This window comes from Petromyzon marinus, chromosome 19 (assembly GCF_048934315.1).
Source record: "Petromyzon marinus isolate PM22_M1 ecotype Great Lakes invasive population chromosome 19, UKy_Petmar_22M1.pri1.0, whole genome shotgun sequence".
Lineage (NCBI taxonomy): Eukaryota > Metazoa > Chordata > Hyperoartia > Petromyzontiformes > Petromyzontidae > Petromyzon > Petromyzon marinus.
In genome coordinates, this window is record NC_133685.1 from 4575796 (window position 1) to 4593162 (window position 17367).

General features: G+C 45.5%; 1 protein-coding gene across 1 annotated transcript in view; it reads left to right on the top strand.

Annotated features, from left to right (window-relative positions):
* The window catches only part of LOC116943749 (uncharacterized), a 191585-nt gene extending 184708 nt beyond the window's left edge, over positions 1-6877 (top strand). The window contains exon 14 of the mRNA XM_076067955.1: positions 317-6877. Within this exon, the coding sequence (XP_075924070.1) occupies positions 317-324 (8 nt within the window). The 3' untranslated portion in view covers positions 325-6877. The remainder of the gene's footprint in view (positions 1-316) is intronic.
* Positions 6878-17367: the final 10490 nt, after the last annotated feature.

The window sequence follows — 17367 nt, forward strand, 5'->3', positions numbered from 1 at the left end:
CCTATGAGAGGCCCAGGACCGGTTCAGATAAACGTCACTTGTGTTTGTCATGAGCAGGATTCAAACTCCGGTCGCCGGGCTCACAGCGCAGGGCGCGAACAGCTACACTACCGCTCCACACGTATATATATAAAAAAACACACACACACACAAAACGACAAACTAAAACTGATGAAAATGTCGGACTCAAAAACGTACTGCGTTTTCCGGTAGAAACGTAAGCATCGCACTCGCCCGTGCCCTTTGAAGCGAGCGAGCTCACAGGACACCCCATCACTCCGCCGAGTTAATTGGGTACATTGCTATCTGGACGCAGGTCGCTGAAGACGGTGAGGGATGGTCACGAACGCCGCCGCGTCCACCCAAACCCCGGCCACGGGACCGTGCCCTGATGATGACGGCGCATGCGGCCGGGCGCAGCCAAGGCCCCGTTGGGGAAAAAAAGGTACGGGGGCGATGTGAAGCTCTCAGCAGAATGCCAGCGGGTGTCTCTGTGTGTGTGGTGTGTGTTTTTAAATCACGATGCAAGGGCGTGGAAACCGAGAAGCGAAGTGAGGGGCCAGTGCAGATTTATTGCACGAGTGCTTGAAAAAGCTTGTCGGTGGAGGTGGGGGGGGAGGGGGGCGAGCGAGCACCCTTCGCGAAGCGCCCAAGGAGAACCTCGAGCGACCAGAGTTAACAATCGCACCGCCGCCGCGCGCAATACGACTCGGTGAATTCAGCCCGGGTCTCGTTCGAGTCGCGGGCTACAAATGAATATTGGCTGAGCGGAATTGGACCGCTTACGGGCGGGGACTTTGCGAATTTAACCTGCAAACCTCGGCCGTCGCGAAAAGAACAAAGAGCCGCAAGTTGATGGCGCAGCCGATGTGGCACGGCTTCGTCCCCACCGCCACCATGCAATAAAATGGAGAAAAAAAAAACCCTCGCACTGACTGCAAGTCCCTTGCTACTTGTGGATGGATGTTTTGTCCCCACGATTCACACGTGCGGGGTTTATGAAAAGGTTCGCCGCTGAAGAAGTGCCTTGGATGAAAAATGAACCCACCCCCTCCCTCCCCACTGCCTCCCCCCCCACCGCCACCAGCTCTAGCTTTTGTGAATTCCTCAGCCGCGGGAATTTCTACCACCACTCCCACCTGCCCCCCACCCCACCCACCCCGGAACTGCTTCCCCCCCCCCCCCCCCATCGGCTTAAGACGGATTGTTACGAGGAGTTGTGGTCAGTCGATGTGTGATGAATCGCGGGCTGTTATTGCCGATGTGCCTTGGCCTTGGACACGTTGAATAAACAGCACTCCCATCCTATGAGAAAGTCACTCGGGGGAGCATTGGAAAAAAAACAATATCTGCCATGGACTCTTGTGAGAATATGCACTGCTGATCTTTGGATGCCTTACTCATCAATGCAAAAAAAAAATCACCAATACCCGCACACTGCAATAAGCACATACACGACTTGAGCCTAATGTGTATCCTGTATAGAGCAATAAATTATGTTACAAAGTTATGAATCAGACTGATGATCAGGTTTTAATTTCAACCGGAGCTGTCTCGGGCAGAGTTCTGGAAAATATCTCTCCACCCCACCGCCCATTGCAGTTGCAGGAGGAGGGGGGCTCAAAAATATTGAATGAGAAATTACAAATTAGCCGGAGAAATGATGCTTTGCTGTTAATGTATATGTCCAATGCAATAGAAACATATAAACTTGATTTAACCGGTTCATGTATTTATTACACGCGTGTTACATGTGTGTGTGTGCGCGCTAATGTGAAAGGTTAATAAAAACGTGTTCCGCATTGCATAGGTTTCCGTTTAATGGTTTATTATGCCAGCTGTCCAAATTGGCCATGACATAGCACTCCACTGTGCGGAAATGAATAATAAGCAAATCTATTAGCCATGGAGAGCGAGCATGAGAGCCATTACCACAGCATATTGTGGCAATCCGCCATGTGTGACGGCTGGTGGCAGATTGGAAATTTCGAACCGCGACATTGATATAAAGTGTCATTTACAATTCCAATTTTTACATATTATAATTGTCACATGCCCAAGCTTAAGTCCTCATGATTTCATTTAGCCTAGGTGCCAGCAATAAAAGTGTCATTAGGAATGGGTTTTAAATCAGCGATCCCCGCCTCCTTTAGGGACACACTTCTGCCACTGCGAGAGATGGATTCAGTGACGCTACTTTATTGTGCATCGGAGCGACGTGCCTTGTCCCTATCCCTTTGCCACGTCGGCGATGCATTCTAAATGTGCGGTGATCTCAACAGGTGCGGAAACGTCAGTGAAGTGCATGGATGCCCGTTCACCGTGGAATGTGAAAAATAAAAGATAACGGAAAGACTGCCGGCAGTGGTTATTTTTTTTTTGTAATTTCTTTCAAAAGAAATGTCAGCGCAGGGAGAGTTTGGATTCCAGGCGTGTAAGGCGGCTTTGCGGCTCAAAAAGTCAGGAGTGCCGAGTCGACGCTGCGAAGACCTTGGCTTTCATTATGGGTTTTTGCCCGTCCCGTGATGAAAACAAAGCTGATGATCTCAGCGCGGGCCACGAATAGCCGTGCAATAATCAATTTGAAATGAGCTTTGAATAATTATTCTAGCGCTGGAGAATTGAAATATCCGTTCGACTACAATGCAACACGCGCGGCATGGTATGCGAGCAATTGCACCTCCTACTGCGTAAGGATTAAAAAGGGCGCTCGGAAGGTTTTCCGGAGGAAGTTTTGTGAGTGTCTTTTATGGGGCCGTTCCGAGACGCACGCGGGTCGCACCGCTCTGCGAGATTCTCAAATGGGATACTTTGGGTCTCGAGTCACACGGCGCCAATCGTGCACCTGAGAATACGATCCTGACCCAAAAAAAAAATCCAGGCATGTTTCATAGTTAATTTCTTTTGGGTGAGATTGTGTAGGTGTACCGTCAGTATTTTATTTTAACCCTCCACCACTTGACGGAGCCGATCAATTCACGTTGTCACGTGGCCAAATCTACCAATTGATTTGGCTTATCAACAAAATCAGAATGTTGAAAAGCAAGAAAATGTTAACTTTTTGTACGACGTTTCGCAGGAGATTACACCCGGCAGCACCACCAGGTGTTTATCAAAGTCTCAACTCTTGCGTGAAAGACCTTCCAGATCCGAGTCCTTATGTAGGTGCCATGACATCATCAGGACAGCCATGCAGATGAACCAGTTTAATCATTCGAGTTAATTGGTGGATCATTAGTTGTAATTGGCAGGTTACATTTGTACTGCTTTTGTACGACTTTTGATGTGCATATTTATCTCTTTTGGTCACCCAGTTTTCCATTGTTCACACATCGGATGAATGACCCAAAGGCAGTTTCATCCCTGAGCAGTTATACTGGAGCAGTTATACTGCCTTATAAATTACTTGAAAACAAACAACAATTATTTTCCCAGGAAAGCCTCACCAAGTCTCAAGACTCTTTATTTCACACAGGAGGGTACCGCACTTGCCGATTCACATTTATTCATCTTTGGTTTCATGTCGGGGTAAACCGGAGAAGCGGAAGAAAACCCAGCATGCATCCGAGGAGGTGACACTCAACGCGAGCTCAAGACAAGCACACCCTGCGGCAGTCTCGACGCCCAGTGGCTCATAAGCAGAACTGTCACATGTTAAAGGCGCAGCACTGCAATGTATTGTTAATTCCACTGCTGGCAGAAGGGGCACCAGCGGTAGAAGGAGCTCTGGAGAGCCTCTCTGGAGGGTATTTTTTCGCTCGATCTTGCAACGTGCCAGACGTCTTGGTAGACCCACTAACTGCAGCCCATCTATTTATACTGCTGGGTGGACAGAAATGGGGGTATTTCTATTTTTTTTTTATAAACCTGGCCACTGTTTCAACTGCCGTGCACCAGGAGATCAAACCAGCGACCTCTAGATTGTTTTATACCGTTAACGTTCTTGCCCTGCCCCTACTGGACATCTGTGAAAACTAGCTTCATAGCTCATCGGATTCCTCCAGTATAAACAAATGTTCTGTTTCTGGAATTCAGTGTGAAAGCCATTTCCCCCCACGACTGCATCATTATATTTTGATGTCGTCTTTTCTCCAGCCACACAAAAGTGCAGAATGCTTTCACTGAAATGCGATGTGACTTCAGTTTTTCTTTCACTTTGCCCTTGCGGTTTTAACTTGATGCGTCATGCAGCAAATTTTTCACTTTACAATGCCTCCATTTCAATTGCAGGGGGGAACGCAATTGTGCATGGGCTTAGACAGCCATTTTTGTTCGCTCTGCAAGTCCTGAGGTCAAATGGAACGGCTACTTAAATGTGACAATAAACGGGACCGTGTACATTTATAGCTTCTAGTTTTTCATATATCTTAAGCGGTACTTGTGCTGCTCATAGCAAAACCAGCCGTGTACGCTTACAGACTCATTTCGAGCAGTAGTTATCACTTTCTCGCCATTACATCCATTCTTCTGTTGGCATTAATGGCCTCATTAGGAAAAAAATAAACACTTGAAATACTGCAATGGAACTTTACACCCACAGTACTCAAGAGCCTTCTGTTCCAAAAGAGGTGGATTTAAAAAGTGAGCCACCTTCTGCCAGATTCAATGGAAAGGCAGACAATTTTGAAAGTTTTCCAAGCGGCTTGAAGCAAGTAACTGCAATTATAATCATAATGCAGTTCAGTCTGTATAACTAAACAACCGTCGAACAGAAACATGGGTCCCACACAAATGAGAGACCAAAAGAATTGCGCGGATTTTTTTTCTTCCATAAATTATACCAAAACATTATTTGTCGTACCCTGTAATACAGAAAATTACCGGCAATCACTCACAATGTGAAAGTTTGAGCGCACTAAACCCCAGTTTATGATTATTCTGCAAATTAGCGGCAAAATGGGTCCCAACTTTGTCAAAAACATGAGCCACCTTGGCCATTGTTGATTGCATTAATCTTTGATATTTCTTTGCAACTTTCAAAAAAATCCCACTTTGGTTTGAAGGCCCACAAGGTTGATCTCCCCTTTTTTGGCTTTCTTGAACTGGAGTGTCTTGGCTTCCTTCCATCTGTCTGATTCGTCTGCCACCCTTGTTGTTTTTACTGATTTCCTCTGATCCTGGTTGGCAGCCGCCTTGATAAATAACCTGGCAACCGCACAGCTCGTGGGCTTACACGTCCAGGGGGGAAGGTTGCAGCCATTGAACAACTCTCAGAGCTCCTTTAACGCGCAGTACCAACCCCCTTTTGTCGGTCCACTGCGCCCACACTCGCCGTGGAGGATTATTTATACGTACTTCATCGCACTGGTCAGTGCGAGTTGGTGAAGACGAGCAGAACACGCGTGGGAGTAATATAATTGCCTTTTTGCTTCACTGCCTTCTGCTACCACACATGTATTGACTTCTGCTATATCGAGGTACGATCTTAACTACCTGATAAACAACACTGCACTTCATTGACCTTAATCTACTTTCTTTTCCCAAAATAAATCATCCAGCTGAACCATTTAGATAAAAAAAATGTTTTTTTACTAAATTCGTTATATATTTACTGTAATGATTCTTTGATGATTTCCACAGCTTCTTTTCCCCCCGTGGTCCAGGAACGTTGTGAAGCGCTTCACAAAGAAGGCCTCAAAAGTTAGATTCAAGATACTATTTAAACGCTTAGACTCAACTTGTTTTTTCTATTTTACCGGGTAAGGCCCACTGAGATGTGTAGCTCTTTTTCATAAGTGGCGTTGAAATTTATAGCAGCCAAACACTCCGGAGGCGTTTTTATAAATGCGGAGGGAAGAACTGGAGGAACCGTAGAGAAATATCAACGCGGTCATGAACAGAGAGAACACGTAAACTCCCAAGTATACAGGAGGCGTTAGGGTCGGGATCGAACCCACGACCTCCCGCGTAGCAGGCAAGGGAGGTTAACATCGCCGCCGCGAGGCGGCACGGTGGCGAGACGAGTCTTTAGGGAAAAAGAAAACTGCCAGAGCGACACAACTCGCAAAGAAGGCACCATGCGTTTCACTGAAGATTGGGGGACACGAATATAACGACAGAGCCACCACTATGGAGGTGGAGCGATGAGACCAGCTCACGCGCAGGATTCAGATTCATTGTGGCATCGCATGACCATGGGAGATGGCGGCACCTCTCTGCGTATTCACACGTGCCAAATCGCGATTTTTGTCATCGTACGCACAGGATAGCACGATGACAAAAAAAATCAGAAGCACACTGAGCTCTTTATACCGAGGGGGAAGAATTCCGATTCCATGGCGAACATCACCAGCGAGTGACATCTCAACCCGGGTCCTGATACGCACTCTCCAGCAACTCGCCCCACCCCCCCGCACCTCTGATTCGCAGGGTTGGCAATGTACGGTGCGAAAGAAGTTCAACATACATACCTTCATGCAAAACGGATCTGACCAGCGTGGCAGTGTTGTCAAACCATCTCCGTGACCGACACGCTGTTGGGAGTGCAGCGAATAACGGCCATACATTTTTATTATACTTTACTCTGAATGCCGGAGATAGTGTGTTTTGACAAGGAATTACTTTTTATTTAGAAATATGTACACTGTTCGACGTACAGTTGTCTCCAGCAAAGGTGTTGCATAATTCGGTGTGGAGCTTTCACAATGCTCAGTTCTGAATTTAGGCGCGAAAATATAATTTGCCGTCTGGTAATAAACTGTGGAAAGTAGCATGTAAAATGTGTTACACATGGCTTGATTAAATAGTTGCACGGAGTTGTAAAGTTGTCTGCGAAGGAGAGTGTGTGAGCGATTTTTTTTCGTAATTACCATTACTTTGAAAATGCCATATCTATCTTGTGTCACGAAATAAAATGCTCAATTACTCAACAAATTCAGATGAACTGTGCGGGCCTTTGTGTTGCCAAGCATTAAGAAATAGGCACAAAATATGACCTCATGACCAACTGGCACTGATCAGCGTGGTCCAACAACCTCCACGACCGACGTGGCCTGTGAAGCCTTTCAACCAGGAGAGGATGTTTAACACGTAGTGGGCTTTCGCGAAAAAATATTATCCATCGTAGAGGTTTTTTTGGGTTAGATCGCTTAGATATGCATGTGTCGTTAAACCCGCCTCCACCCGTCAGAGCCAATTAGCGAGGTTGGTCACGTTAACAAAACGTGGCCAATTCCTTACTCGTACAGCGCACCGGTGTGTTGGAGAGTAAACCCACAGCGTTTACAATTCGAGTGAGACGTTTCGCCAGTAATTGCAACCAGCCTCATCAGGCGACAGCCAGAGGTGTGGAGAAATCCTCCTCCTGTTTTGGTCTTAAATAGACGGAGGGGGTGAATGTGACGTCGTCACTTGTGAGCCAATCAGGTGCGAAGGCCAGAGGTGGTGGTGCAGGCGGGCTGCACGTTATCATTAGTACGATTGCATGCACTTTTTTGCACGGGTTGTGCTTCATAACGCTGTGATGCAGGGTCGTGCAGCATTGTTGCGAGACAACGTCCGACATTTCGCTTCGCATCTGCAGAAGCTCTCGGCACGTGGAGCAAAAAAACGTCGTGCGTCGTTCAGAAAGAATGCGCGGTTACAACCCGAAAACACATGGTAGAATTGCCATTCATGTTTTTATTTTTTGCGTTGTATCAACATGCGGGAAAAACAAGTTTGTGAACACTGTCTGCCAGCGAGCCGCGATGAATAAACACCAGTAACCCCCCGCCCCATCCCTTCACACAACCTCCTCACACAACAGAATCGTAATGTAGACATTACGGCTTCGGATGCGGGACAAGTCTGGAAGAACATAAAAATACATGAGCGGTTGATAATCAGAAGTGTCGATGAGAGACCACAACTGCACGTTAACTGTATCGAGAAGTGTTGGGGAGATTGTTGTCCCTGTGTTGTTTTGTGGAAAATGTATTTTTTTTTAAAACGCTTCTCAACAAAACACGACGTATATTCAAGGCGGGTAAAAACAATATAAGTTCTTGTTCATTTCCGTGGGCTTTTGTCGTGCAATGTATTTCCATTGTGCCCTCGGCATCGTGAAACGAGGCAAGGAAGCCACGAGGAAAATTTGGCAGAGCAGTGAATCACCCCATGTGTCAGAGAAGACCTGCCAAGGAGATCCTTCGCAAGAGTTGTCGCTAAAATTCCATAAAACTCTCCCATTTTCAAATCCTTTATGCAGCGAGGATTATACTCGTCCATAACACTCCTTCTACGAGATTGTTGCATGCCAGCAAAAGCAATATGTTTAATTATCATAGCTGGCTTTAAGCCAAACTTTAATTGCAAAACTAAAGTTAATCTAAATATTGACTTGAAGCTTTCGTGACTGCAGGAATTAATATTATTTGGGTCTTTCAGTAAAGTCACGTGGATAGGTTCAAAGAAAATAACCAAAAAACTACGATGTTTTGATCGCTTGTGTTGTAAAAAAAACGTTGTAGTTTTTTGTTATTTTCTTTGAACGTATCTACGTGACTTTACTGAAAGACCCAAAGAATATAAAGTTAATAGAGTGAATGGGTACCACTCGTGAGTGACTAGGTCGAGACCGTTAAATGCTCCGCTCGAGAATCCAAATTCGTCACGGGTGGCCTCAATAGGGATTCAAAACCGAGGATCTCAGTCATGTAAGTTCAGTGCCCCTGGTCTCTGAGTCACCTCAAGCAGCGCTCCAAAAGACGACAAAAAATGTTCCACGTTGAAACGGGTGGCCATTTTAGTACAGCTGTTATTCTTTCAAAGTACGTTCAAAAGTACATTTGAGGCATCTAATATTTATTTTGAAGTAGTTTCAAATTGTGTCATTAAATATTCAAAGGTTTAATCTGTGCATGGTTTTTTTTTTACCATGCATGGTTTCTTTAAGGCAAGATAGGTGTTCATTACCAGAATGTGTCACAGCATACAGTGAGGGAAAAAAGTATTTGATCCCCTGCTGATTTTGTACGTTTGCCCACTGACAAAGAAATGATCAGTCTATAATTTTAATTGTAGGTTTATTTGAACAGTGAGAGACAGAATAACAACAAAAAACTCCAGAAAAACGCATGTCAAAAATGTTATGAACTGATTAGCATTTTAGTGAGGGAAATAAGTATTTGACCCTTCTGCAAAACATGACTTAGTACTTGGTGGCAAAACCCTTGTTGGCAATCACAGAGGTCAGACGTTTCTTGTAGTTGGCCACCAGGTTTGCACACATCTCAGGAGGGATTTTGTCCCACTCCTCTTTGCAGATCTTCTCCAAGTCATTAAGGTTTCGAGGCTGACGTTTGGCAACTCGAACCTTCAGCTCCCTCCGCAGATTTTCTATGGAATTAAGGTCTGGAGACTGGCTAGGCCACTCCAGGACCTTAATGTGCTTCTTCTTGAGCCACTCCTTTGTTGCCTTGGCCGTGTGTTTTGGGTCATTGTCATGCTGGAATACCCATCCACGACCCATTTTCAATGCCCTGGCTGAGGGAAGGAGGTTGTCACCCAAGATTTGACGGTACATGGCCCCGTCCATCATCCCTTTGATGCGGTGAAGTTGTCCTGTCCCCTTAGCAGAAAAACACCCCCAAAGCATAATGTTTCCACCTCCATGTTTGACGGTGAGGATGGTGTTCTTGGGGTCATAGGCAGCATTCCTCCTCCTCCTCCAAACACGGCGAGTTAAGTTGATGCCAAAGAGCTCCATTTTGATCTCATCTGACCACAACACTTTCACCCAGTTGTCCTCTGAATCATTCAGATGTTCATTGGCAAACTTCAGACGGGCATGTATATGTGCTTTCTTGAGCAGGGGGACCTTGCGGGCGCTGCAGGATTTCAGTCCTTCACGGCGTAGTGTGTTACCAATTGTTTTCTTGGTGACTATGGTCCCAGCTGCCTTGAGATCATTGACAAGATCCCCCCGTGTAGTTCTGGGCTGATTCCTCACCGTTCTCATGATCATTGCAACTCCACGAGGTGAGATCTTGCATGGAGCCCCAGGCCGAGGGAGATTGACAATTCTTTTGTGTTTCTTCCATTTGCGAATAATAGCACCAACTGTTGTCACCTTCTCACCAACTGCTTGGCAATGGTCTTGTAGCCCATTCCAGCCTTGTGTAGGTCTACAATCTTGACCCTGACATCCTTGGAGAGCTCTTTGGTCTTGGCCATGGTGGAGAGTTTGGAATCTGATTGATTGCTTCTGTGGAAAGGTGCCTTTTATACAGGTAACAAGCTGAGATTAGGAGCACTCCCTTTAAGAGTCTGCTCCTAATCTCAGCTCGTTACCTGTATAAAAGACACCTGGGAGCCAAACATCTTTCTGATTGAAAGGGCGTCAAATACTTATTTCCCTTATTAAAATGCCAATCAATTTATAACATTTTTGACATGCGTTTTTCTAGATTTTTGTTGTTGTTATTCTGTCTCTCACTGTTCAAATACTACCATTCAAATTATAGACTGATCATTTCTTTGCCAGTGGGAAAACGTACAAAATCAGCAGGGAATCAAATACTTTTTTCCCTCACTGTATGTATAGAATATGACAAAGCAAATACACTTTGTTTTCGTTGGAAGAGGGCAATTAGAATTCTGAAAGTGTGAATTTTAAAGATATAGCTTGGGTAAACACATTTAAATAAAAAATGTATCCACAAAAATTATTAACTCCGATAACAAAACTATTTCCAATACCTAGTCTATCAGTTAGTCAAATAATGTTATGGTGTTGCATGTGACTTATTTACACTTTTACAGATGTGGAACATGTAACCAAGTGGCTTTATTTAATAAAAAAACAGTCATTGCAAGCCAATAAAGTTTCTTAAGCATTTAAAAACAGATGATGGACAAATGAGCTGTTGTGCAGGTGCTTGTTGAACTATTACATTTTAAGAGATAGTGGCGGTTTGAGGAGGCCTTCATTCATCATGGATGATGATGATGATGGACATTTTACCACCTTATTAGGGATGAGTTCAGGATTTTCAGGTTAATCAGACTGGGCTGAAATACAAAATTTTGATCTCGGATTAATGTTGAGCAAAATTATCTCACACATTGAAATATTTGTTGTGCTTTTCCCACCAAAGGTCTATCCGCGAAAAGTCTTACCATATGGCGTTAGTTGACGGTACTTTTATTTGCACAAAGACGACTTAATGAAAAATTACCCTCTCAAACTTGAGCAAAATTAACAATATTGGCGACATTTTGGCAAAGGCCCTTTTTCATGCCATAAGTGTGGAAGGGACATTGCCCATTCAAAATTTGGAGGGCAAAACCAGAGGACCCAGTTAAACATTACAACCACCACCGGGAGAAAATGAAAACCTCAAACATACAGACGTCAGCGGTTAGGATCTGCCAGTTGTCGCCTGATGAAGTTAGTTGTAATTACTGGCGAAACGTCGTACTCAGATTGTAAGCTGAACTAGTGACGAATTGGCCACGTTCTGTTTTACGTGACAACCCTTACTAATTGGCTGTGTCGGGTGGTGGCGGGTTTAACGGCACATTTATATATTTACACGATCTAACCCAAACAAAAACATCCACAAGCCCATTGTGTTGCCCCTTTTTTTGAGCGAGGCCCAGGGAAAACCTCCCCTTTGGCCCACTCCCTCTCCTTGCTCCAGGAAGCCGCCCCTGCCTAGCGCACTGCACTTGGTGGCGAGGATTGGATTTTGGAAACGGCGAACCTCTTGGGCCCACTTTTTTTTTTGAGTCCACAATGTTGTCGCCCGAGCCGATCGACGCGCAGCCCTCACGATGTCTGGCAGAAATAGCTGGGTCAGTTTTAGAAAAAAGTGAGAGAGAGAAAAAAAAACCCGCAAATTTGTGACCTTTGTTCAGGTCAGAAAATTGTGCGCTTGTGACTATTTTCCATGTTGTGTGGAGCTGTAGTGATGCAGTGTAAGAGACGGGCCAAGTGGAAGAGTGAGAAAATACTCAGTCGAACACATATCTTGTTTTTATGTTCTCGTTTTTGTTTTTGGCTTGATACGAAGCAACACGATTGCATAAGTGAATCAGTTTGGCGCTCGCAATTTCCTACATGGCTGCTTGCTTTATGAATACGTTCACTTAAGTATTTGGACTCATTGTTATTGCTGGTAGTACTTTCATAACTGTGCGAGCTGCTAAATAATGCAATGTCTGCCAACCAGTTTTGTGCGTATTTAGTTAATTCCCATACCCTATGGAAACTTCTGCAGGAGACGATTTATCTCACACCTCATCTGTAAATTGAGTGACAGTTTTTTTCGAAAATGGATGTTACAGATCCAGCAGTATTATTTGTATGACAAAGGACTGTTTTCCCAATGCACATAATATGCACGTGGTTAAGTAAATCGCTCTCATTATACATGGCATCGTATGATGGGTGTTAAAAAGGATGTTCAAGCACGATTAATTATACCAGTTAAACACATTTCCACATTTACATTTTGGTAAACATTATTTATACGGCAATTAATTAAAAAGTATTTACATCAAAGGAACTAGTTTAAATGTCACTGCGTGCGCTGAATTAAATGCACGCTTCTGCAATTGTTCCATTTCTTATTTGAAGATATCATCCAGAGGAAAACACTAAGCAACGTGCCTTTTGAAAAAAGCCTGCCTAGCGCGTGTGTGTTTAAGTGTGTATGTATGGGGAGCGGTTGGGTAGCGGTAGGGTAGCGGTTAGCACGCTGCGCTACGAACCTGACGAACCGGGTTCGATTCCCGCTCACGGCCAACACCAGTGACGATTATCTGAACCGGTCCTGGGCCTCCCCTAGGTCGACTCAGCCTCAAATGATTACCTGGTGCAATGTGTAAACATTGTCACTAGGTAGACAAAGGCGGCCGGGCGTGGTGTTGGCCACCCACCCCCTCGTGTGCCGTGCCGGCCTTCATAGGTGCTCGCTAACAGCATTTGCCCCAACAGTCTGTTATCGACTATACGGGGGATCTTTATCTCTGTACGTATAGAGCAGCGGTGCAACGCTACGAACCCGGCGACCCAAGTTCAATTCCCGCTCACGGCCAGCACTGGTGACGATTATCCGGCCGGTCCTGGGGCCTCCCGAGATCCACTCATCCTCAATGTATGTTGAACTTCTTTCGCACTGCACATAGCCAACCGGGCTAATCGCACCAGGTACCAAATGAGTCACCCTGTGCGGTGTGTAAATATCTCCACTTAGGAGACAAAGGTGGTCGGGCTTGGCGCTAGACAACCACCCCCTCCGCAACATCTTAAATGTGGTCGTCCAACTCTGAGACTGAAGATATTTATGAACATGCTATGCAGGGAATTAAAGAATGTGTGCATCGTGTAACTGACTCCAGGAGTTGTTCTGTGAACGTCACATCCCGGTGCCACTCTCAGACACAGTGCTAGCTGCAGAGTTCCGAATGGGAAACATCTCTGTCTCGTGACATGACATTGATGTTAAAATTGCAACAACAACGAAAAACTAGAAACAAATTACAAACATGAATACATTTCGATTCGCTCTTCTACTCAGGATGAAAGCAGTTGAACATTATGAACAAAGTCATTTGCATTAATTGTACTCAGGAATGGATTAAGGTCATGTATATTAATATTCACGAGCCCCCAGGATACGAAGCAGAATGCCCCCTGGTAGGACAGGCCAGAGCATATTTAGCAGACAGTACAGTCGGTTTATATCGGCATTATTGGCACACAAAGGCCATTTCAAATTTTCACGAAACAAAGATCCCCCGTATAGCCTTAACAGACTGTTGGGGCAAGTGCTGTTAGTGGCCGCAGCACCACGCCCGGCCACCTTTGTCTCCCCAGTGGAAATGTTTTTACCGCACCAGGTACTCATTTGAGTCTGAGTCGACCTCGGAGATGCCCAGGACCGGTTCAGATAATTGTCACTGGTGTTGGCCACGAGCGGGAATCGAACTCGGGTGGCCGAGTTGGTTGTGCAGCGTAGCGCTAACCGCTGCGCCACCGCTCCCTTTAACCATACCACACACGTGCGCGCGCGAATTGTCCATGGTTCTTAATGCCAGTGTGAGTCCTGATGCGATTTACAAACTGGGCCACACACTCGGGCTATACATCAAAGTGAAATCCACTTACGCGATGTCATCTGCTGGGACCCATTCACCAATTAAAGCTGTGCTGTCTGGGGGGGGGGGGGCATTGAGGGAGGGTTGGGAGGGGTGGGAGGTTGTGGGTCTGCTGGCTACATATTAAGGCGTGTAGCGGTGCATCAATTCGTGGATTCACGTGGGATTATTTAAGCTCCGCGTTACGTGCATCGATCCGCGTGCGTAAGCATCAGTGTTTTTGTTTATTTGTTTGTAAATGTTGTATGCGATGCATGCACAAGACGATGGTGCCCGTGTCTCTAAGACTGCTTTTTTTTGCATTTAGCGAAAGAAGTTCAACATACACACACACAGTGATGGCCGTTGGAACTGCTGGAGCCTGCTAAATTCACAACGGTACAAAACATCTAATTGTAGGTTACTGGTTGGCTCATAAAGGCATGAGAACCGAGCTGGAACTCGTGAGATCTTGCGTGGGAATTATATTTTAGTGACCAGTGATTCAACTGAGGCTTCCACTGTCGTGAGTTGACGATCTCAGCCTGATTATGACTCTGTCGTGTTTTTGTTCATTGGTTCTACCAGTTAATTTTGCTGGTCCAACTCTTAGAATTACGAACGGTTACTTGACATCGGTTTGACTGTCATGCGAATCTCATAGAAAAGTGCGTGGGGAGAGTGTGCCCCCTACTGTGTAAAGGATAGAAAGGGTTTCTTGAATGAGTTCTTGGGAGAAGTCCTCTGGAAAATGTTTTCTACTGCCATTTCCCAATGGACGCTTCATCTCGTGACACGGACAAAACTCCATCTCGTGACACGTGCAAAACTCCATCTCGTGACACGTACAAAACTCCATCTCGTGACACGTGCAAAACTCCATCTCGTGACACGTACAAAACTCCATCTCGTGACATGTGCAACTGTACGAGGAAATGTATCGCTCCATTTTAACGGATTCATGAAGATTTTATGGCTCATTGAAGTGCCGAAGTTGCCCATATACATTTTAGATTAAATCCCAAACAATGAAAATTCTTAATGTTGTTATTTTTAACCAGGTAACGCCATATACTCTAAAAGCATGAATCTAAATATGGAGGGAGAAACCGGAGCACCCGCAGAATAATCCACGCGACCACGGGGAGAGAGACACAGACTCCAAATATAGAACAGGCGTCAAGGTCGGGACCGAACCCACGACCTCCTGCATACCAGGCAAGGGAGAAAACATCTCGCCACTTTTTCTCGCGAGACTCTTGCATTGGGATGCGTGGCGAATCCCATTAATGGGTGATGGGTGGTATGTGTAATCCAGAGAACTTGGAGAAACCCCAACCCTGCCATCGTCCGGTACCACCTCACGACCCCACTCCTACAACATGGCCATGGCTTTGACATCAGTGGCGAGTGATGTCTGAACTGGGCCTAGGCACCCCTCCTTCACCCAATCTGCACTTATCAACTTGGCGAAGTATGGTCAAATAACTCACATGACCGACACGGAGAATCTACCCCATTTGGCAGCGGCCTGACAGAGAGCTGATGACTAATTTTCACATTTCGCAAGTGATTTAATTAACGTGCTTTAAAATAAAAGCAATATGTGCCTGTGCATGAGCAATGTTATACCAAAATCCTCCTCTGCGTTATAAGACGCGCATTTCGATCCTTGTATTTTAATAGAAAACTTCACGAGCGTGTCTAATAATGCGCTAAGCGTGTAGGTGTGAAGCCTTCTCGTCTTGGCCAGCATCCCTCAACATTGGCATTAAGCTCGCGCAAGAGTAGAATAGATTATCTCTCCCCCCCACCCACCCACCCGCCCGCCTTCACAAACTTAAGTTGCCTCCTGCTATGAAACTGCGTCTTCCACACAGGGTAAGGCAAAACAAAAAAAAACAACCACATCACAACGATGACAAAGATTAATGAAATTTCCCAAGATGAGCAATGCTGATGTAATGTGACACGGCGCTGTTTATGTGAATCGCTTCTCACGTTTCTGCTGCACTACCGGGAACGTCTCGTGCAGTTGCTTGCACCTTGTTCTAACTGCAATTCTCTCAAATTGTTATATTTGTAGTACTGCACAGGGGTGGTCCAGACGTCTCGTGACCCGCCCCCATTTAATCATCTGAAACGTAATATTTGTGTATTCCAGTGAGTGTGAAATCAGAAATGAATACGTTCATGTTAGGGTTCAATTAATTTTGGGGTTACAAGACATTACGAACGGTACTGCACTATTGTTCTAGAGTAGTACTGCACTATTGTTCTAGTGCAGTACTGCACTATTGTTCTAGTGCAGTACTGCACTATTGTTCTAGTGCAGTACTGCACTATTGTTCTAGTGTAGTACTGCACTATTGTTCTAGTGCAGTACTGCACTATTGTTCTAGTGCAGTACTGCACTATTGTTCTAGTGCAGTACTGCACTATTGTTCTAGTGCAGTACTGCACTATTGTTCTAGAGTAGTACTGCACTATTGTTCTAGTGCAGTACTGCACATCTATTGTAGTGCAGTACTGCACTATTGTTCTCGGATATTACTGCACTATTGTTCTAGTGCAGTACTGCACTATTGTTCTAGAGTAGTACTGCACTATTGTTCTAGTGCAGTACTGCACTATTGTTCTAGTGCAGTACTGCACTATTGTTCTAGTGCAGTACTGCACTATTATTCTAGTGTAGTACTGCACTATTGTTCTAGAGTAGTACTGCACTTCTGTTCTCGTGCAGTACTGCACTATTGTTCTAGTGTAATACTGCACTATTGTTCTAGTGCAGTACTGCACTCTTGTTCTAATGCAGTACTGCACTATTGTTCTAGTGCAGTACTGCACTATTATTCTAGTGTAGTACTGCACTATTGTTCTAGAGTAGTACTGCACTTCTGTTCTCGTGCAGTACTGCACTATTGTTCTAGTGTAATACTGCACTATTGTTCTAGAGTAGTACTGCACTATTGTTCTAGTGCAGTACTGCACTAGAACAATAGTGCAGCACTGCAACACTGTGCCCGTAGAGACGCGCCCGCCAGACCCGGGAATCTCATCATCGGGCGCGAGCCCTTTGAGGGCCGCTTGGGTTGGGTGACCACTGCCGAGCGGACGAGACGCGTGCTGTGGGCAATGGAGCGCGCAGTGCAGCAAACAAAAGACATTCCCCTACACACACCCCGCACCCGCCCCAGCGTGGTGAAGTATGGTCACGGCATGCCAAGGCGTTGGCGGCGGGGGCGGGAGGGGAGAGGCGTGAGTCAAACGCTCGACGCATTTACTGCACCCTGGCACCGCAGA